Raw genomic sequence first — 23,245 nt, 5'->3', positions numbered from 1 at the left:
CACATGGGGGGTTATATATGAGGGGGTTCACATTTTAAGGAGTATAAATTTGAAAATTGTGCATTTGGCCAAGTGCACACCAACTCATTTGTGCAAAATTCGATTCTATCAAAAGTAGACTATGGAATGAAAGACATCTGAAAATCTTAAAAACATAGATGGGATGGATTTTACAAGAAAGCTGACAGAGGAAAAAATTAAGTGTTTGAAACATGGTGCTGGAGAAGAGCTTTGTGAATATGCTGGACTGACAGAAAGAGGAACAAGTGGGTTCTGGATCAAATCAAGCCAGAGCTTTCTTTGGAAGCAAAAAATTGCCATTCTTTGGGCACATCATGAGAATGCAAGGCTGCCTGGAGACACAATAATGCTAAGAAAAGTCAAAGGCAGAAGAACAGAAAGACCAAATAGGAGATGAATGGACTCCATGAAAGAAAGCACGGCCTTGAATTTACAATAGCTGAACAGGGCTGTGAAGGACAAGACTTTTTGGAGGACATTCATTCATAGGATTGTCATAAGTCAGGGATAACATGGTGGCACGTACCAACACCAACAAATCCTCTAGCCCCAAATGTTCTGTCACAGAGAAAGGCAGGCATGTGCAGCAATAAGAACAAGGACTCCAAGAACAATCTTCAAGAAGAAACATCAATGAAGCCAAACTGCCTCTTTTTACATTTCAACACTAATTTTCAAAATAAAGCAAGACATATAAGATCCAGATGGTGACAGCAACTCCCAGTGCTCACTCGGGAAGATCAATGAATTCCCCACTGGACATACCTCCCTTGGCTTTCCTCTAATGGCAGTTCCTCAGAAAATATCTGCTGAATTGTCACCCCATTTGGGTGGTTCAGTGGCAGTGTGCAGGGAAAGCTGCATCTTCACTGTACAAGTTGCTTGAATGCAAATGTGGCCTCCCCCGGGGGCCCTCTGAGAATGCAGCTATGCATTCAAACAAGGCCTACATTCCTTGGTGACGGGGAGTGTAGGCCGCAATGCATTCCAGGGGATATGAAATGGCTTCTAGTCCCTCAGATGGTGCCCACCTCTGGTGTAACATGGGAGGAAGGGCTTTCTCAAGCACGAGAGATCAAAGCAGAGGGCACATGAAAGACTCTCTTGATGTGCAGTACAGCACAAACTTTCGACTGCTGTTGACACAAGTCAGCGCTTCAGGTCAGTTGCTAAATGCGCATGCCACTGAGCAAATATACCATATACAATGACCCTGGTGTGGTATCGTTGCTGTGCTGTTGAACAAGTAGCACATTTCTTTCTTTCTTTTTTAAAGAGCAATACATTTTTGAGACTATTTTGGGAGGCAATTTCCCAGGCTTGGAGCTGCCAAATCCCCGTGTGAATTCATACCTGTCCGAAACATGTTTTTATCCCACAGTGTATTCTCCAAATTCATTCCCTTACATTTCTGGAAAACAACGTGTACAGTGGAGATTTCCAATGTGTGTGTTCATGTATTTTTCACAGCTTTAATATACAAGAGCGCTACAAGCAAATGTACATTTATCTAGCTGGTGCTAGAACAGTAAAATAGCTTCAACCACCCACACTTTGATATTATTAAACAATACAGTGATGCATAAGTAACAAAGGGAATCTAAATACTCTTGGGGAAACTGCATATTACATGCAATAGCATGCAATGCAATGCAGGAAAGCCATTTTTCTAAAGGAATGCAGAACCGTTTTGATCAAAGGAGCAAGAAGCAGGAAGATTAAGCCCTTTTGTTATTCTAGATTCCCACACACAGAGACTGCTGTCTGCCATTCTCTGGCTTGCCTACCTTTGAGACCGCAGGAAGGAAACAACAGCTTTGGGATGGTTCAGAGAAGGAAAATGGCTGTCAGGGAAAGATTTAGCACCTGCAACTTTTCACAGATACTGTTCTTCAGGAATAGCACCCCCTGTGGTTGTGTTATAGATCTCTGTGTGTAATGTGCATTTTGCCCCTGGCTGAGGTTGCATGCACATGACCAATATCCTAGGCTTTAGAGGCAGGTCAGTCACCCCCAGAGGCAAACACAGTCAAATGAGGCAAAACCTGGACTGGTGCAGTTTTGGGATATCTGCAGCTTTGTACCTTTTCTGGCTTTTCCTTTTTTTTAGAAAAACAAAATACTAATTTATTCATTTCTACCTGAAACAGAGCAGATGGAAATCCCCAAAAGAATCCCCTGTAGATGTCGGTTGTGTGTTTCCTTTTGCTTGCTGCTGACACTCCCTTGCCTCTGGCTGCAACTTGGCTTGGGACCATTTGGGCCGGCCCTGATTCCTCACTGGCTCATGCTGAGGCAGCTGCCAACCGCCACCTGGCATTCTCTGCATCTCAGGGCAAAAACAGAGTGCTATGCAGCCCCTGGTCTCCGCTTTGAATGGGCTGTGTGGTGTGGCTGATTATGGAGGGCCGCAGCCACCTGTGGACTTGCTGGGCTAGTTAAGGCTACTGAGGTATCACTCCTCACAGTCAGAACTGCCATATCAGACAAGCTGAACCATTGATCTGACCGTTAAGTGTTTTCTGATTCCATGATCGTGGGAACACCACTCATCACTGGCGACATTCCAGAACGTTTGCAACAGCTTCACCACTGCATGGGCTGTCTGTCTTGGGGTATCTTCTGACTCATCTTGGTTGCTGAATAGTGTCATTCACCTATATCCTCTCCATGCCATGTGGGCGACATTGAGCCCTCCAGGCCAAGAGCACCTTCCTACACCAAATGTGTGGATGCATAAGGAGCCATGTGCTCTCCTCCCACATGTGTGGGATTCCCAAATTAGCCAGAGCAAATTGGAAGGACATAAACAGCAACAGCACCCGTGCCATTGAGGCGGAGTCTGTCAGAAGGGGCCCTGGACCCACTCTTACAAAACTTTGTATGGGTCTTGCAGAAATCACAGACTAAGGCCTACCATTGCCCAGTGGGGAATCGCACCAACTCGGATTGAGGGTTTCCATCTCCCATAGATGACCCTTTGCACCAATTCTTAAGTACAAAAAGCCACAAATGCCCAAACTGCAAGCAGCATGCGGAAGGGAAAATAAAGATTCTTCCTCTGATTGTTGTCCAGCAGAGACTCTACTGAGGAATGCTCAACCTTGTGGGTCCTGCACTGGACAGGGGTTTGGACTAGATGACCTCAAGGTCCCATCCACCCTATGAGTCTGTGCATTTCAAGCTGCACACCGGTAATTGTGGTTCTGGCTGGACTCCCCATTTGTGGAAAGCAAGCAAACTGGCTGGGAATGATGGGAGTTGCAGTCCACCTCATCTGAAGGACACCAGGTTGGGGCAGGCTGTCCTGGGCCCCTCGCTCCCATGCCTGTTCATTTCCAGTGCATTTCTTAGTCAGCAGGAGCATACAGCATGAAGACACCAACCCAGACTAGTGTTGTGATTAGAGCATTGGATCGGGTTCGGTTAGGCAATCTGGCTTCTACTCTCCACTCATCCACAAAGTGCACTGGTGGCTTTGGCCCAGTCACTGTCTCTCGGCTTAACCTACTTTACAGGAACTGCGAGGATATAATTGAAAGGAGGAGGATTGTGTTCCCCTTGAAAGGAAGACAAGCGAGACATAAATAAAATCCCAGAGGCAGATGCGGTTAATGCAGAGAAAATGCAGCTTCAAGATTTGGCCCTGACATGTTAAGGCAGAGAAAGGCTGAAATTGAGGGTGGGGGGTCATTTTTGGAACCTCTAACCAGCTGTTAGCCTGTGGAATCATTCTCCCTCCTTCTTCCACCACTGGCAGGTATTTAAAAAAGTGAGTTCAGGTTGAGGGAAGTCAAGTGCAGTTAAAGCAGGGGTCTCAAACTCAACTGACCTGGGGGCTGCTGGAAGTAGAGTCTGGGTGAGGCTGGGCCGCCTCAAGTATTCCACCAAGTGGTGGGCCGCTCATCCCGCGTCGCTCCCGGAGGCCGGCCCGGGCGCTGCTGGTGCTTTGAAGGCCACAGGGCCCCTCCCCCGTGCCCCCCCATCCCGGCAAGTGGCCCGCGGGCCGCGAGTTTGAGACCCCTGAGTTAAATAGTATTGGGACCATTCAAAGGAGTCATGATTAGGCAGCATTGTGCTGGTCGGTAGTATGTCCCTTCCAGAGGCACTGGCAATGGAGAAGACCCTGGAAGAGCTAGCTAGCTTGCTAAGAGCAGTCTCGCCAGAATCCCCATTCTCAGTTGGCCATTGAGCCTGCTGTGCAGATTGCTGCATCAGCGTCTTCCCAAACACCAGCACGTGGGTCCTCCATCGTTGCTCTAGTCCTAAGCATTCTGGAAGAGGCTTCCGTGCTCATTGTCCATGTCCCGTGTTGCTTCTGAAAAGAGACTGACTCATAGCCCTCCCTTGTCTCTGAACACCTGATGATAAGGAAGTAGTTAATGGTATTGAAGAAGCGCTGGATGAGGAGGTTCTGAAGGCTGCTTATTGTTAGTGTGCCTTTAATCTTTTAAATCAATGAGGTAATAATACCACTGCAAGTTTCTCTCTGAATGAATCTTGATAATGTATAGCCTGTTCATATTTTAAGTATTTTGCTGACACACTCCTAATAGGTTGCTTCAAAACATTGACATGACTTATGAAGAAATGTATGTAAATGAGCTGCAGTTGGAATATAATGAATAGGGTTGCCCCATCAAGTACCAAAATGTACTTTACATATAAAGCAGGACAGGTTTTTTCAGCCTCCCAGAGCATCGTACATTGAATCATTTTCTTCTTCTTCTTTTAACACCTTTAATATTTAAATAGGGGAGGGGGAATACAGTTTAGAGTTACCCTACAAACTGAAGCAGTATAACTTTTAAAAACAGACAAAAAAGAAAATATAGTTAAGACAAACTGCAATCTTGTATCCATATAGCTAGAAGTAAAACCCATTGAACTCAGTGAGTTTAAGTTTTGAACAGACACCTATAAAGTTGCATTATAAGAGAAAGAAAACTTTTATTGCATTTTTGCATTTATTTCCAAATGCATTATAGATGAAATGAAAAATTAACGGACACACAAACACCACAGCAGTCTTTCCCCCCTGAAAACAAACAGAAATGTTATTCATTACATTGACTAACTAATTGTATCTGTTACCCCACCAGGCTCTGGAAGAATCAGAGGCTTGCAGGATACCCGGCGGCTTAGCAAGTGTGAAGCATCAATTTGAAAAAGGAGTATCCACCTCATCACAGAATACTCAGTACCAGTATCAGCATAAATCTGTACAGGTAATAGTAGTAGTAGCAGCAGTAGTAATACTAACTGACCTTCTTGGTAACCGTTGCATAAAACACTTCTGAAGCTGTGCATGTCATCCAATTACACTGATAGGTGATTGGCATGTTGATTTTTAAAGGCATGCAAATATCTCGCGGGTCCTTCCTGGGATACAAGCGTAGTTTGAGGGCTGCAATGACAGCATTCAGTTCTGGAAAAGGATGTGAGTGGAGACATTGGAGTGTCCACTTGGCTTTGAATAAACATGAGGCACTTCCCCAGCAGGCCATTTTCCTGGATGTGCCTGCATAATAATCTTTTGCAAGGCTATTGAATCACAAGGCACCCAACAGCACCACCACCAATTACTGGCCAGATTACTCATAGCGCAAGAGTGAGCCAAACTTCTATCTGATCTCCAGCCCAGGATATATGAAAATATAAGACACATCTTTGGGGCTATAATTCATTTTAAATAATCTGCAAGTGTTTTGCACACATATATGTGTGTGTGTATATATATTTCTTGAAGCTATGCTAAGCAATTCTCTTTGGGAAACAGTTTGCTGTTTTCTTTGTGTTTAAATTTAATCGGCTTCTCTAAACAGATCAAAAATGGTACAGAAGAACCAGATGCTATACCAGGCTCAATAAATGTAGCTTCCAAATGTTGGTTTAGATAAGAGGTTTATGTATTTTATTACTTCATTATCATATTTCATGAAGAAAAAAAATTGTTGCAACCAAGTTAATGATTTCTGGAATATGGAAAGGATGGTATAATGAAACTCATTCTACTATCTGTGTTCTTTTCATTTTGAAAAATAGTAATGGCTTGATAAACAGCCACATTTACTCTAATGCTCAGTGCTCATCTATGAAACAGCCAAATGATGTTAGTCTGAAACTCAGTAGCACCAATAAATAAAACTGAACAGTCTCCGGGTACTTAAATCAAGGTCACCCATAGCCAAGGTCACTGTCAATTATGCCATTCAGCTATCAAAGCGCACAGTCAGAGTGAACTGCTGTTTGGTGTCAACTTGAACAGGTTTTATTTGCATTAAAAATACCCCCCTTCTCTTTTCAGGAACATTCAAATAATTAAGAGCATGACATGAAAAACACTTTGGTTCTAATGGGGGAGGAACAGGTCACTGATATCACAGGTTTTTCATGTATGATTAACTCATGTGTCTCACGATCTGTGATGGGAAATACTTCATTTCCCCTACTGCATAGAGAAACTATATCATGTTTCAGGAGTTGCAGGGTCAGATTTCAACTATAGGGAGACAAGACTCAGATCAAGGCTCTAAAGTCTGCTCTTGCATGCATTCCTAAAAGGTTGCTTATAAAATACAGGGTGAAATAACTTGAAAGTACTAAAAGTAGCTCAGAATCCTGACTAGAAACGCAGAGCAAATCCATCATACCGTAGGGGTGAGTGTGTACCAAAAACAAATAGACTTTTGCTCTTGGAGGAGGTGACTTTTGGTAGGTAGTTAGTTAGTTAGTTAGTTAGTTAGTTAGTTATTTATTTATTTAAACATTTTTATGCCGCCCCATTCGCCGAAGCCTCGGGGCGGCTTACAACAAATTAGTTCCTTTTCCCTCTTGCTGTACTTCCAGAAAAGTTATACTCAGTGGTTGGGGAGCCCCCTGGATTACTGTGGGTGGTGGTGCTAGAATGGAAAGGGACCATCAGGAAAACCCATCGCCCCACACTTCCTCCACCAGGAGTCTATGCTGGATTGAGGTCCCATCTGCAAGCAGAAGGCATCTTTGCATTTACAGAAAGGCACATCTGTACATCTTAAAGGAATCTTTTCCAGTATTTTACACTGTTTTCTTAATCATTTATTGATGCTCCCTATGGGACTACATAGTATTCATGATGCAAGTTGCATTAAAAATCACATCCCTGAGTCAGATTCCTGGAGTCTGGTCTGAAGAGTCGCGGGGCAGGCCCCACGCAGCAGCAGCTGGAGATACAGATTGTGGGCAGGGGGTGCTCACCGCAGTGCCATAGCCCTCCCTCTGTATGAAAGGGGGAGATCCAGTGGTAGGGTGCCACTGAGAGCCAGTGTGGTGTAGTGGTTAAAAGCATGGGGCTGGGACTCAAAGGATCTGGGTTCTAGTCCCCGTTCAGCCATGGAGCCAACTGGGTGACTTTGGGCCAGTCAGACTCTCAGCCCAACCTACCTCACAGGGTTGTTGTTGTGGGGATAAGCTGGAGGAGGAGAGATGATGTAAGCTACCTTGAGCCCTTTGTAGGAAAAAGGCAGGATATAAATCGCAATATAAATATATATATATATATATATATATATATATATATAAATATTTGGAGGGTAGCCCCCTGCTGTAACAATGTTCAAGTCCTCCCTGAACTTCTCTATGTTAGCCCATTTTCAGTGTTAAATATAAGCTCCAAAGCAGGGGAAAGTGACTAATACCAAGTTCTCTGGGTGGATCCCTGTGCTCAAGGCATGGTTCGCATTTCCGAGCACAGATCACTTTGAACATATGGAAATAAGCAGTGCTCATTCTGACAACAGGGGCTGCTGGTTTGAGAGTTAGGGGACTTGCTTTCCGTCAGGCTGGCCATGCTGAGCATTTCATCAGCGCTTCAGGTGTACTCTGCACTCTACCAAAGCTGCCTCTGAAACAGCTATATTTGTTCCATTTAGTAATGTTCAGTTATGAATTTAGTAACTACATCGCTTTACTGTCCGATCGCTGGATGTCTCCAGGCAGTTCCCAAAATGGAGGTTTGAAACCTTAATGAATAAGGATAAAACATAACATAGGATTTAAAACGGGAGCCTCATCCACAAGGATCCATCCCTCTCGTTCTCTGTAGAGCCTTCTGAGTCAGCCTGGGTGGGGAAAGGCAGAATGACTTCCAGCAACTCACTCTGCAGTTTCCCAGGAAGACGCCAAGGACCTGCCCTGCAGCTGGAGCAGGCTGCTGGTCCTCACTGAACTCTTGTGGCTCTCACAAAACCACTCCCAGCTTGTCACAGCCTAAGGTCCCTTTCAGAGAAAAGGCCTTAGGATGGAGGCATAGCTGAAGGCCTGAAAGGCCTTCCTGGGAGAAATGCCTTGCCCCCAACTCTGAACCTTCCCAAAACTCCAGTCCATGGTGGAACGCCGTAACACACGCCTCATCACCTCTCAGCAGCAACCAGCCCTCATCCTGATGAAGGCAGAACAGAACAAAGAGCCACAGAATCAAAGCAGTGTAAAATTAACGGAAGAGGACAGCAGTTGTGCAAGGATTTAGACGTCATCCATATACAGTATATTCAAATAAAGGTATATAAATGGAAAATTAAAGGGCTTTCATCTGGCACCAAAAAGATCGCAACATGGCAAGTACCAGGAGAGCCTCTCTCAGTGGGACTTGCACAACTGGAGTTGCCCCCCATGAAAAGGCAGACATCCCATTCAGCGCCCGTTAAGCCTAGACCAGGGCCGTGATGGTTTTCTTTTCGGAATGAATGCACACGATAAATGTTCTGAACTGTCTCTGACAACGGGTCATTATCTGGGGCTGAAGGCCTGACCAGATGAGAATAGAGGTAGCCCTTTCATTAACAAGCATGTTGTTCGAAATTTCAGGTAGGCACATTCTGTTGAAACATGAGGGAGAGAAATGTGAAGTTAGAAGCCAGAACTCTTCTAAATGATATGATGCACAAAAGGCCTATATTTAAGCAATTTACATATACATTTGCCTCAGAGCAGCAGTTTCATTTCTGCAGCCAGAAACTCCTGTCAGCTGTGATAATTCAGTGAACCATACTGACAGCACTTGATCGCATGGTACAACATTTTATTGGTGTGAATTTAACATGGCTCAGCAGAAAAACCAGGAGTGAGTTATAGAGGTCATCTCAAACAAGTGCCAATAAATTCTTTATACTAGTCTTTTAGAGTGTGTTAAATACGTTTGTATTGATACTGGGTTTTATCCTCAGGGTCTCTGTGCTATGCTAGCAGTTTCCTGACCTCTCCAGACTTGTCTGAAGCACCTTACACCTTGTACCTAATTAAAGATTGCTTCCCACAATGCTATTTGGCAGGGCCACCTGGAAGGCTTGGGTGGCTAGGGACAGGGGAGGTGCTGGGAGTCTTTCTGCTGCTCCCCTGTGTGTTTGTGTGTGAGTGTGTGGGTGTGTTTGTGGGTGGGTGCTGAACAGCAGACAGGCGGGGCAGGAGCCAAAGGCATGTACAGGAGCTGGCTTGGTGGGTCGGGAGAGAAGATGGTCTCCGTTGCCCCCTTCAGGCAGACCTATGCTTTGCAGCTTAGCTTTCCACTTAGAGACACATTTGGGGAAACTGATACAAACTGAAAACGCCCAATGCAACACTTGCACCCATATTCTCAAATGGCAAAGGATCCCATTTTGTCCAGAAGAAATCGATCTAATATATATATATATATATATTTGCTTGGACTGGCTGTGAGTTGTTTTTTCTAAACTAAAACCTCAGTATTCAGGTTTTATTGCAGTGTTGGCACTTTGTGATAAATAAGTGGGTTTTGGGTTGCAGTTTGGGCACTCGGTCTCTAAAAGGTTCGCCATCACTGATCTAAATGGATCAGAGTTGATGGGCCCCTTATAAAAGGGTGTTGTGAGGATGGTGGATGAGCACTTCCTAATTTTGTCATTCGTAACATGCATATCCCCCCCTCCCCCCGTTGGCAATTTAGAGCAGGCTAGCTGATGTTGCATTCAGTTAAGACACCAACAGTGGAAGACTTTCTTTTCTACTTACCTTCTTGCAATTAAAGCTTGATTCTTATATGTTCAGGATCAAAGCACCAGCAACTCTACTAGAACAAACCAGTTAAAATAGGTGATAAGGTCAAATCTTGTAATTCATTGGCCCTTATCTTGAGTCCAGGCTGTCCATAGCTGAGTTTGAACCCTGAGTTTGTTTTACAGGCATTGCAACATCTTCATAATTTATATGGAGATTTATTACAAGTTAATGTCTTAATTTGGCATAGTCCACCAATGCTGGACAAGCTCATCTTTCTGCTGGAAGTAGCAATGGCAACGGGCAAGATGAGTTTCCTCCTTGAATGAGGTTTCCCAGTGGACATTCCCTTCCAAGCTGCTATTTGCCCCAGGAGGGAAAGTGCTATTACAATGTGTCCCTTGTAGCAAATTGTTGTTGTTGTTGTTATTATTATTATTATTATTATTATTACATTTCTATGCCGCCCCTTGCCGAAGCCTCAGGGCGGCTTACAACACAATAAAATACATTGAAATACAATAGAACATAATGAATTACCATTAAATACAAAAATACAAAAATACATTGAGTTACAAACATAATAATATAAAATTAAAATTATCAGTATAAAATATGTAAATAAATAATATAGGAGGAGAGAAGAGAAGGAAGAAGAAGTTGCCCTGGCCAGATCATATATTTTAACAATTAAAATGATGTTTAAATAAAAAGGTCTTTACCTTTAATTATATTCTGGAAATCTATACACTGAGCTAGCTTTGCTAAGCTGGAAAGGCAGGGTCCACTGCCAGATGAGTGACCACATGTGGAAGCAGTGTGGGGGTTGGACAGAAGGGCCTCATAGGCCCCTTCCCACTCTGCTGCCATTCTATTTTAATCAAGATACAGTCATCATAAAAAGACAAAACTTTTGACTTACCATGAATATCTGGTCTGTGGGACATACGCTTAACTTTTTAAAAATGCTGCAAAATATATTCAGGCCTTTCAGAACACATGGTGAATATGCAAAGAGCATGACATTTGAAAAATGTCTTTAAAAATAAGAGCATATAAAATGATTGACAGAGATAAGGATGTCAGGCTACATAATGAAGGATGAGTCATATTGATATTAGTTAAGAAGTAAAAGACGGAGACCCCCAAATATGGATAGAAAGTATGACTGGACCAGAATAAATATAGGAGACATCAGGCACAACTGTGACCATCTCTGAAATGTGCATAGATAAGGCAGGCTGCATAGCACAGATTAATTTAAGGGTCACATATAGAATTGCTTACCGTGCTTATCATTGAAAAGACACCTTTATCTTAATTGGTATTAGGGGTTGGAGCAAAGTAAACTGTGAGTAAGATGGGTGTGTGTACTCAAGTAGGGCTCTGCGGGGCTATGTTAAAACACAATGCTGGTGAAGGAATACTGAGGTTTGTAGAACATTTTCCTGTATAAGCAGGCACAAGATGGTGCCTTGAGCTTTAAGCTGGTACATGACTCGGGAGGAAATAGAGCTGAATCTTGCACTTCGTTGACAGAGGAAATAGCCCTGAACTCACCCCCCCCTTTTTTTAAATCTTGGGAAGCATCAGGAAGCAGTGAAGGGGGTGTACAAAGGGGGTGCAAAGAAAATCCACAGTTTATACTGGAAATACATGCAGCATGTAGCCAGCCGCCAGAGGGACTACCATGATGGAGTCCGTACAGGTTGCCTTCATCCATCCATCCATCCATCCATCCATTTAAAACCATTTGTATTCCCCCCAATTGTGCCACCCTTATCAGTTACATGCACAATTTGGGGAAGGCTGGGATCATGTGGGCAGTTTGCCAGAGGCACAGGAGAGTAAAACAAAAGGGACAAATGTCACAAAAAGAAGGAGTTTCAAGATATGCAAACACGAGCATATCTAAGATGTGGAACCAGACTTGCAGCAGGATCTCACCTTAAGTCTAAAGCTGTTCTCACAGTGTCAGGCTTTCAACAGCCATATTATGACTGAGCTTTTGCTCATTTTGTCTTGACAGAGCCAAAACACGTGTCGACAGAAATAAATCGCTGGGGAGTGATAATGAACACTCGAGGTGGGGGAGGGATGAGCAAGACCAGGAGAAAAGGCGCTGAAGACTATGCTTAAAGTCATAATTAGAGGGGATCCATTGAATTCAGTGGGGCATAAGTTAGTCCCACTAGCAAAGGAGTGAAGTTAGTTAGCAAAGGAGACAGCAGCCGTGTGACCTAGTGCTGCCAATTTTACTCTGTTTATTTATTTATTTCAGTTATTTCTCTACCACCTAATAAATGGGTTTTTAAAGAAGGTTTAAGATACACTTTCATGCACACCTACCTGAAAGGAAGTCCTGTTGGACCAAACTTGTATTCATGTTTCTACAGGAAACATGCATTTTGCACACCATGTTCCGTAATCATTGTGGCTGACGAGATCTTTAAATAATGTTGTGACCCTACAGTTTCACTTCTGTTTTTAGACAGCACCTTCAGCAAGTTTTTTTTTTTGAAATAGGGAAATGTACTATTTGTGAAAGTGAAAGGGGTTATTTTCCTCTTAAGGATTTGTGTTGTTTCCCTATATCCTCTAGAGTTTATGCAACAGAAAAAAGAGCACCTTTTTTGGCTAAGGGGTGGTATAGAAATTAAATAAATAAATAGCAGAAAAGGAAATATGTGTAGTATTTGGATCTTAGTTCTCCTATGGAGCCGAAAGTGGATGCAATGTATTAACATCCCTGTGTAGAAAAGCTTAAATCATGGACAAGCACATGTACAGGGTTAGGCAGTGTGGTTTAACCAGACATCCCCCACTTTTCCTCTACCTTTTTCTATTAATACTGAACAGATAATCTCCATTTTCTCTGCGAATGTCTCTGCTGCTTGGAATTCCTTTTCAAACTAAAAGGTTATGATAGTGCTGTGATTTTTAGCCCTGTAGCACATATTACTGTTAATAGGATTTATTTGTATAAAGCTCGCACACAGAGATGAGATGCCTAAAGGTTCGCTTACTTTGCCTTTTTGCAAACCTGTTGTAGGTAAGCTGATTTCTGCTTCGTGATACATTTAAAATCCAATTAAGACAGGCATAATTCATGGGATATACTGTTAATTGGACAAAAGCTTCTTTTTCTTCTGAAGAAGTTGAGCATTTAGTTTTATATGCAACTTTTACTGGGTAGTTTGGTTTTACACTAAACTTTTACTAGGTGGTCATCATAAGATGTGCAGTAAATAGTGCACAGCTAAGGCAGGGTTTTCTACGCCAGGGGTTTATTCCAGCCTCCATTCAGAATGAAGTTCACATTTCAGATCCATTTGCAGCATGGCAAGAAAGAGGCAGGCAGTTCATTTATTCTCCACCCAAATAAAGTTGCAGAGGGTTTCCATATAATTCTCTTGTCAAAATGTACCTCCATACCCAGACGTGTTGTAGTCCGTTCGCTTTATTCAATGGTTCTTCGGCTGCAGTGCCAGCAACAGTGTTGGTTCAACCACGCAGAGGTGTGTGTGCGGAGCGGGAGGTGCAATGGGCCCCGAGTAGCAATTCAGCGGTGGCTGGGACCCAAAGGGGCGAGCATCATGCTGTTACTGGGTGAGGCCATGCCCCACTCCTGCACATGTGTCACAAGCACACATGCGCACACCATTCATGCACATACGGTGATGCTGTGAGGCATGGAAAAACTTGTAGTAGAAGCCAACGGAAGGGAGTTCAGTGTGTGATTTCAACACAGAGAGGCTATTTGCCAGGACCGCAGCTGGGGAAGGAAGGGTTAACTTTTTTTGAGTAGGGAGTGTGTCTCAGAAGAAGGGCAGGAGATCATTAGCCTTTCCCTTCCTAGCAGTGATCCCACCCTTCTTTGTGTCCTTCGCCTGGCAACTTGCTTTTTTAAAAGCACGGTGGCACAACAAGAAAGTGGCATGAAATGCTGAATTGTTGAACTCTGCATTAGCAGAGCCTGTTCTGGGGCACAGATATTTTTCCAGTCAATGGAAGCACCCTGGGATCACTTTTAACCCCCCAAAGCCCAAGTAGGAAGGCTTGCTTCCCCACAGACACCAGGCTCAGGGTACCTGCCACCAGTCAGTCTGTTCATTCTGAGATTCCAGGGATTCCCTAGAAGCCAGACGAGAACAGATATAGTCCTGGGCACCCTTCTCTTAGTTACTCCAGATGGCTTTCCAATCTACTATTCAATACTCTTCTAAATATACCTGAAGTAATTCCAGTAGCAGTCCCAGGTTCAAATCTGCCATCGCCATGTTGCTTACTGGGTAACCTTGGGTCAGGCTTTCTCTGTCCCTCTGCCCAAGATAACCTCAGAGGGTTGAGGTGGCGATAAAGTGAGTAAAAGAGAACAATTATGCCAATCTGAGCACTGTGGAGGATGGGTAGGATATACATGCAATAAACGTCACATCACAAATTTCCAAGTTGTAGGAGCCCTTTAGGTCTGCCAGAACCTCTTAATTATCCAGGATGAAACAAAGACACATTATGATAAAAATGATAATTATTCAGGCCAAAAACCAAGATCTCTATTAGTTCTGTGCATTTCTGAATTGCTCCTCAGCCCAAGGGATGCTTGAGGCAATTGAAGGAAAACCATAAGAATACAAAATTTCAAACAAGACAATATGGGGGGAAATGGTTTCCCAATAAAACAGGGAATCTCCTAAAAATCAAAGCATAGCATTACACACTAGATGGCTGATAAAACCTATACCTCAGCAGAACACTATAAGTTATAGTAGCTCTCTGAAAGCCAATGATAAGGGAGGCAGCCTACATTTAACATATAGAAGAAACTTCTGGAAAAGATTGTCTGGAGTTTTGGACTTCAGCATCTCCAGCATGTGGGTGACACCCATTTCCAGCTCTGCTTTCCATCTAAGTTCAAAGAAGCTGTTCTCACTCTAAACTGGTACCCAATGTCTCGTATTGACTGGGGGAAGTCAAACAGAGTGAAGCTCAGTCCACGTAAGTCAGAGGTAGCTCTGGCTAGTCAAAGGTGGATCAGCAAATTGGGATACCTGATGAGGTTACATTCCCCTGAAGAGTCAGGTTCACCATTTGGGTGCACTGTTGGACTCACGCCCGGGTCTCAGCAGTAGCCAAGAGAGTGTTCGTCCAGCTGAGACTAGGGCGCCCGCTGTGCCCATCCCTGCAGTTGTCTGACCTGGCCATGGTCGGCACGCTTAGTCATACCCATGTGGTCCTCTGTGGCGTGCAGAAGGTGGGTTGCCTTCAAGAATGGCTCAGAAAGTTCCTCTGGTCCAGAGCGCTGCTGCCAGACCAATGACCATGTCTGTGGATGGGACGCTTGGCACTCCCTCGTTGGGACAGCTCCACTGGCTGCTTCTGGGCAGAAGTCATCGTGCTGGCCATGACCTGCGAGCCCTATAAGGCCTGGGACGAGGGTACCCAAAAGGCCATGTGAGCCATCGCCCATATGAGCCTGCCCAGGTCTTAACGTCATCTGGAGAGGCCCTTCTTTCAAGACTGCCCCCGTCTCAGTTACACTTGGTGGTGACATGAAAGAGGGCCTTCTTGATGACTGCTTCCAGCCGGTGGATCGTCCTGCTAAGGGAGGCGAGGTTCGCTCCCTTCCCTGCCAGTAGGATTTTTTAGAGAAGCAGCCCTTCAGTCTGTAATCCAGTCTGATGAGTTAAATGCCGATTTTATCCTCGCATTGTAATGCTTTCGTTTTTGTTTCAGCACATACGTGTTCTTATTGTTTTAATCAAGCTTTCCTCCACACACCCTTCATCCATTTTAAAGCTTTTGCCTAGGTCCCAAGCAGTTCATCAGGGAGCGTAGATCGGGTTTCAAAAACAAGAGGGGGTTCCTGTCTGCTGCCAGTTCACCATCGAAGTGTATACACTGCACAGAGCAGAAGAGAGAAGTCCAGTCTTACAAGGCCTGCTTGCCTTTCACAGACCCTGAGAGCCATCAGACCGGACCCTGGAACAAAAAAATGTAACCTAGGGTGCAAACCTGTCCACATTTGGAGAGAAAAAGTCCTACAACTTCCAGTTTGCTCCAGCCAGCACTGGTAGAAATTGTAGATCCCCCCCCCCCCCCGTCTAAACCTGTATAGGATGGTGACCTTAACGGTAAAGAATTTCAAGCCCAGAAGTTACCACAATCCTTCCATCAAAAAAATCCACTCTTGCTAGACTCAAGCTTTCTTCCTTTGAGCAGCATAATCTTGTGTGGGTGGGAAACCATTTTGTGGATGCTTTTGTCGGGAGTCAAAACTCCTTGCCGTTCTACTCCAAATCACTCAGAAAAGGACCAGGATCTACCCTTGATATAGAGGTCTGATCATCCTTGAGGACTTCAGCCATATTTCTTCTTCTTTCTGTGACTGTGCTTTATTTATATCTGAGAGAGCTTTCTGCTCTGTGAGATGCAGAATCATAAATAACACAGTGTGAAAAAATAGGTGCTCACCATGTGATTTAACATGACTTGGCAGTAATGTGCCACACTTTTCCTGGGTGCAATCTCAACTGGTACTTATCCCTGGTGCATTTGATTCACTTAGAGTAGACCCAAGGCTAAAAATATGTGTGCACATTGAAATACATGTGGTAGCTCTATCCCTTGAGGTATACGTGACACATGCAGAGAAAGTTGCCTCCAGCAAAAGTCTCATCGAATTGAGTTGTGTGCTTTCCCCTTTCTGAAACTGAATGAACCAAGTCTTTGTGTCCACAGACTTCTGACAACTCTCTAGGGAGCTTATACCCAGCTGTACTGTCACAGGAAATTATTCCTTTTTAAAAAAAAAAATCAGTGTGATGCTTTCCCCTTCTGAAAGCTGTTTTAAGCCACTCAAGCAAATATAAAGATCAGGTCCACAGCAGTACCCTATCACAAACTGAGATTCATATAGCTAATGGTAGCAAGGAAATCCGGCGTGGCATGATGTCCTTATTTGACTTTGGAATCTTAAATCTTGACTCTTATTTAGAGTCAATATCCAATGTAGCATTTGCTGCAATACTCAAGACAGCGATAGAAGCACATGGAAGATACATTAGAAACATTGGAGTTAAGGCACAGATCACCTACATTAACTGCTATCATTATACTTGTGTACCTAAATAATCAACAAAATCTGTTGACAGGCAAGTCTCCTATCTTGGCACCCTAAATTGTGCTCTTGAATTTTCCTTAATATTGCAGCTCTTGAATCAATAGTTGTTTCACCCTCCAGGATAGTCAGATTCCTAACAAAACAAAACTTCATTTTTCAGAGTAAGACATGAGCCAAATGTGTAAGTTTAGAGGAAGATACAAGAAGGTTTGCTTTTTTTCCCTATCAGTGGGAAGCCTATCACTGGGGAGATTTTTGCTTTAAAAAATGGTCAACTTGGAGGAACATTTTAGATCCAGAGCAAAATTACCATCTCCAACTCTTTTTCTGCTCCCCACTTGTCCATGATTAAAAGACATTCACACAGGTACTAAGAGTTGTTACCCCCCCCCACCCCGAGTGGTATAATGGAAACAGTACTGGATTCAGGTATGGGAAACCCAAGAGTGAACTTCCTTCAGCAATTGAGCAAACTCTCTGGTCAAATCAACATCTGACTGCTTTGATTGGCTTTTGGTGAAGATAAAAATCAGATAATCTGACATAATGTCCATTTTATCCTTCTGGACAAGAAGGTGAAATGTGGGTTCGACAACACCACAGTTTGCTGGATCCATGGATGGTTGAGCAACCATACTTAACTGGTGCTAATGAATGGCTCAACATCCTTCTGGAGGGAGGCATTAAGTGGGCGCTGCCAGGCTCTGTCTGAGGCCCTTTGCTGCTCAATATTTTTACAGATTGCTTGGAAGAGGGTGCAAATGGATTGCTTACCCCATATGCAGATAGTGCAAAGCTAGGAGGAACAGTCAAAAGGATTGGGATGAACTGGAACACTGGGGTGACTCTGATAAGAGGAGATTTAATAGAACATTGTGAAGTCTTTCATTTAGATACCAAACAACAAAAACAAACAAACAAACAAACAAACAAAAAAGACACGATTATAAGATAAGAGTACTGGTTGTACAGTAGTAAAAGTCAAAGGGGACTTGGTGTCTTAGTAGATCACAAGCTCTGCCGTGCAGATCCTAAGAAAGTTTCTGCAGTCTTGGAACATAGGAGCACAGTGACCAGTTCATGGTTATAGCAATAGTTCCACCCTATTCTGTGTTCGACAGGCCAAATTTGGAATATGGTGTCCAGTTCTGGGTGATTGATTTTGAGTTGGTCATTGACAATTTGGAGCACATCCGAAGAAGAACAACCAGAAAGGTGTTTGGAAATCAAGTCCTATGGGAAACAATTGAAAGAAGAGAAGATTAAGTTTCCTACCCGTCAGAGCAATACAACATGGAACCAGCTGCCTAGAGAGATTGTGGGCTCTCCCACACTAGAGACATTCAAGGTGAAACTAGACAGTCATCTGAGTGAGATGGTGTAAATTGGTGTCTTGCAACAGCAGAGGGATGGACCTGATGGCCTTCTTGGTCCTCTCCAACTCTGCTATTCTATGATTCCATGAAGGGAGACCTTTTAATAGTTTTCTGATATCTGAAAGGTTACTGTGTAGAAGATAGAGCAGTTCCCACTTTTTCCAGAGGACAGTTAGAACCGATGGGTGGAATTTTCAGGGAACCTGATTTCAGCTCCTCATGAGAGAAACATGTGTTTTCCTAACAGTGAGAGCTGCCTAGCAATGGAACCAATTGCCTCAGCGGGTGGTGGCTTCTCCTTCTCTGGAGATGTTTAAGCAGAGGCGGGTTGGCCCTCTGGCAGGGATGCTGTAGCTGCATCCTGCAGTACAGAACCTGCTTTGAGCAGCAGGCGGGATCTCTGAGGTCTTTTTCAATGACATGATCCATGATTCTATCACAAGTCAACCTACCTTTTTTCCACTTGACTAGGTAAAGAAAAAGTTTAAATGTAAACTCATCTGTATTATTTGCAAAGTGTTTAAAACAACAGCCATGCAGTTTATAAAATAGAGAGAGAGCTGCCTTGGCAAGTGGTTTTGCTATATGTATTCATATTAAAAAATAAAATATATTAAAATAAAACAGAAAATAGAGGACGTAGACAAAATAGTGAGAGATAAGCTGGCAGAATTCCTATATACAATTCTAAGTTAGTTCCATGGAACTACATAGGAATTACTTCCAAGTAGACATACATAAGATTACTGTGTATGTAAGCGTGTGGAGAACTGCAATTTTAAAATAAAAATAAAAAGGAACAGAATCAATACAACTGATATCATTGCATAAAGTGTTCTGTAGTTAAGGAGCAATAAGAAAATGCATGGATGTGTGAAAGAGGTGAAGAAATAAAGCACTGGGCAGGCAACAATGCAAAGACAGGGGAAAGCAAAGACAGAAAAATCAAAGATAAGCAGACTTGAGAGAATGAATACATTTGAAGGTCAGAAACAAAATCTTAAATTGAAAGTGAAAAGAAAAAGGTGAGCAATGTAGAGGAAATCAGAGCCTGAGAAACATGTTCATATTCATGTCAAGTAAATCAAAGCAGGCAGCAGAATACAAAACAGGGAGCAAGGTTTCGTGGTTGGATGGGGAAGACCAACTAAAGGAACATTAGAATCATCCAACTTTCTATTAATGTTTCATTGTGAATTTTGAAAATCAAAACATAAAACAGATTTATGGTTTTATTCACATTTACAATTTACATTATTTACATTTACAATTTTCTTAACTTAAATTTCAGTGAATCTGGTATAATGAATACACACACACACACACACAATCTATATCCATAGATACACACACACACAGAAGCTATGCGCGCGTGCGCTCTCGCTCTCTCTTTCCCCACACACACACACACACAGTTTTATGAATAGCCATATATACTACCATTCTTAGGGACAGTAATCATAGACTGGAAAAGAGTCTATTCATCCCATCTATTAGTTTTCTCAGTAATTACACCTGAAAAATCATCTGTTCAGTAACTGAAAGCTGCATCAACTCCTCAAGTCGTTGTATTGCTGAAAGTGGCCAAAAGAGCATGAAGAATCCAGTTACATTAACCTTGCATTAAGTGCCAAAAGATGAGTAGTTAGTGTAGAGGAATGAATTTGTCCGTGAATATTAAAGGAGTCTCCTTCATATAGCCTATCCATATTATTACCTCCTCCCAAAAAGAAGTAGCATTTGGGCAGTGGCAAAATATGTAACTGAATAAAACATTTGTTGCATTACACCTTCACCCAACTATGGCAGAATAACAGAATGATCCAAAATAGAGGTGGAATCAAAGAAACAAATGGGTGGATTTTAACAATCTTTGATAACTGAAAATTACAGTAGCCAATGACAGAATAAAATCTGTGGTGAAAAAGAAAGGAAAAGGAACATAAATAACACAAGATATCTCATTTGAAAAGAAGAAAAATAATAACCACCATAATCAAACAAGCAGAAAGGATGGGAAGAGGCTGAGGGGATTGCGAGGGATTAGATATACTGTGTTCTATTTAAAGATTTAAGTTCAAATAGTAAGCAGACAGGCATGAGAAAGCAGAAAGAAAACGAATTGAAAGAGCAACAAAAGAAGGATTGCTCAGAACTAGAAAAGGATCACTACTCAAAGTCATCATCAGACCTGATCGTTGATATGGAAAGAGTGAATAAGAGAACCTAATGGTTGAAGGCAATGAAGAAGAAGCAGTGAGTCTTGAATGAGATGCTTTGGGAATCTTGATTAACAGGAGTACAAGTACAATTAGAAAAAGATGAGGAAAACTAAGTTGTACAGAACCACAAAATGCACGAACAGGATCATATAAGGAAGGAGAGAATGATTAACAATAGTAATAAATCGGAGGATAAATCAAGAAGCTATCAAAAGAAAGCTGACATTCAGATAAATTGGTTAACAAAAGGAAAGTAATTTCTATTCAATTGTAAGCATGGAAATCAGATTGATAAGGGTCAAAAATGTATTACATCTAAGAAAATCCAAATGCTGTGTGAAAATAAATTGTTAAAGAACAGAAGCAAGCAGAAACGTGGCTGATAACCAAGGATGAGTAATTAAGAGTTGTTAGGTTGTGTCTGGTTTTTAAAAATTAAAGTGGAAAGACATCTCATGAGAAACTAATAAAAAATCAAAAACATAATGAAGCAAAGATAAGTGAGCTGCAATAATATCTTTAAAGATGGAGGAAGAAGAGAAAGAGGACTAGCAGCACTAGCAGTGAGAACCAGTGTGATGTAATTATTAGATTGTTGAACTGCAACCAAGGAGATACAGGTTCTAGTCCCCACACCACCATGAAAGCTCACGGAATGAATATGGGCCAATCATTCACTTGACCTTGTAAGACACCATACACAGCAGGATATAAATACAACAAACAGTAAATATAGATAGCCATTTTAGATGCAGACAAATTAACACAACAATGACACACACATGCAAATTCTAGATTTTTTTTAGCTTCTTGCCTTTCTTTGCTATTGGTCCATCTAGCTCAATGCCTCCTCCATAGACTGGGAGTATCCCCCCAGTGTACCACAGTCTGGATTCAGAAACAGGACAATCCTCGTTCAAGGACTGAGGGTTAAACTCTGGGTGATTGTTGAAACATAGATTAATGTATTGCCTGAACTCAGCTGAGATAACAAACCACAGTGAACAACAAAAACTGACCCAAGGAAACAGGGAAAATAAACAGCCAGTTGTGGCTACAAGACACCATGCACAATCGAAGCAGACAGAACCTGGACTCTTTCAGCAGGGAGATGCTTAGTCGTAGCCCATGGTAAGATCCAGCAAGAAGCAGACAATGGCAGCGTCTCCCATGCTCTGTCCTCTGCACAAAGTGAGCCTCCTCTCCCACCCAAATTCACTGGCCTGCATGATAGCTGCTGCAAATATACTGTAACCCAGTGATATGTTCAAAAGATGCATCAGAAAAATGCAGACCAAGCAATAGGAAATCATAGCACCAGTCAGTAAAAATGCCATCAGCCAGTCTAGTGGCCCTCAAGATTGTTTATTCTAGGAAAGAAGCTCTATGGGGCATACCCCAAGTCAGAAATGTGGGCATGGTTCCAGTTCTAATGGGTAAGGATGTGTAGGTACAGATGGGTGCTCTGCGTGCAGCTTCGTTCACCCAAGCTTTAGCTATTTTGCTGAGGGCTGATGTGGACAGAAGTTCCTACTGCGGACTCCAGACTGCATTAGGACATAACACCAAACACATGGTTGAGCCTGCCAGGGTTGAAAGTGCTGCTCCTATCTTGGAAGAAGCCGTATTCATGATCTGTTTCACTTACTAATAATACTTCTATACCACTTAGTATAACAAACTACAGACAAATCGCAAAGTAGATGTACAGTACCGATCTGCTCATGGATGACCTTGCACAGTGGATGCATTGAAGGAGTTCATCTTGCAAGTATTTATCAAAGTTGGTGCTAACCAGAATTTGTGTTGCAGTGCTGGGCACAAGTTCCAGGAATGCTGCAACGTTGATGGAGGACATTTCAAGCACCTAAGGGACTAAATGTGACCCAATCAGTACTGCACACCTACTTTAGGTTCACCCTGTATTAAAAATCATCTTTTAAAAGCACCATGAAAACAATTTAAACTACCAGAACAACCCTAATCATATTTACAATGTACTATTAAAACAGTTTCAGCTGTAATACCAATACCAAGCAATATGAGGAGCGGAAAGATGGAGCAGCATATGAGTTAATTGCAAACCGGAGAAAGCCTGGCTGAACAAGTGCTTTTTCAGGAGGCTGGAAGATGCATCCCAGAATCCACCTTTATTACCTCACATTACCTGAGTGTCTGTCCAGGCAGGTAACCTAAAGATCTAAAGTCCTAAGGCAAAAACAAAAAATGGAGGTGAGCGTAGAAAAATTGACATGCAGCATTCCATTTTAGCCTGGAATCTTTTGTGGAAATTTTTTTCCAGAATTTTTCTCCCCAACCCATTTTTCTCAAGCTTTTAGACCTCTAGAAAGAAAGAAAGAAAGAAAGAAAGAAAGAAAGAAAGAAAGAAAGAAAGAGAAGGAAGGAAGGAAGGAAGGAAGGAAGGAAGGAAGGACAGACGGAAGATTCCGATCTCTATTTTACAATCTGTATTGTTTATCCTCCAAAAAGCATGCAGTCTCACTATATGCATA

At 42.6% G+C, this 23,245-nt stretch overlaps 1 protein-coding gene across 1 annotated transcript in view; it reads left to right on the top strand.

The window, feature by feature from the left end:
• Window positions 1-23,245, top strand: part of XIRP2 (xin actin binding repeat containing 2) — an 82,983-nt gene that overhangs the window by 34,292 nt on the left and 25,446 nt on the right. Inside the window, exon 3 of the mRNA XM_044418218.1 lies at window positions 5,124-5,249. Within this exon, the coding sequence (XP_044274153.1) occupies window positions 5,124-5,249 (126 nt within the window). The remainder of the gene's footprint in view (window positions 1-5,123; window positions 5,250-23,245) is intronic.

This window comes from Varanus komodoensis, unplaced genomic scaffold (assembly GCF_004798865.1).
Source record: "Varanus komodoensis strain SLA01 unplaced genomic scaffold, ASM479886v1 scaffold9, whole genome shotgun sequence".
NCBI lineage: Eukaryota > Metazoa > Chordata > Lepidosauria > Squamata > Varanidae > Varanus > Varanus komodoensis.
The sequence above is the reverse complement of the archived record's forward strand: the minus strand, read 5'-3'. Positions and strand labels throughout refer to the sequence as shown.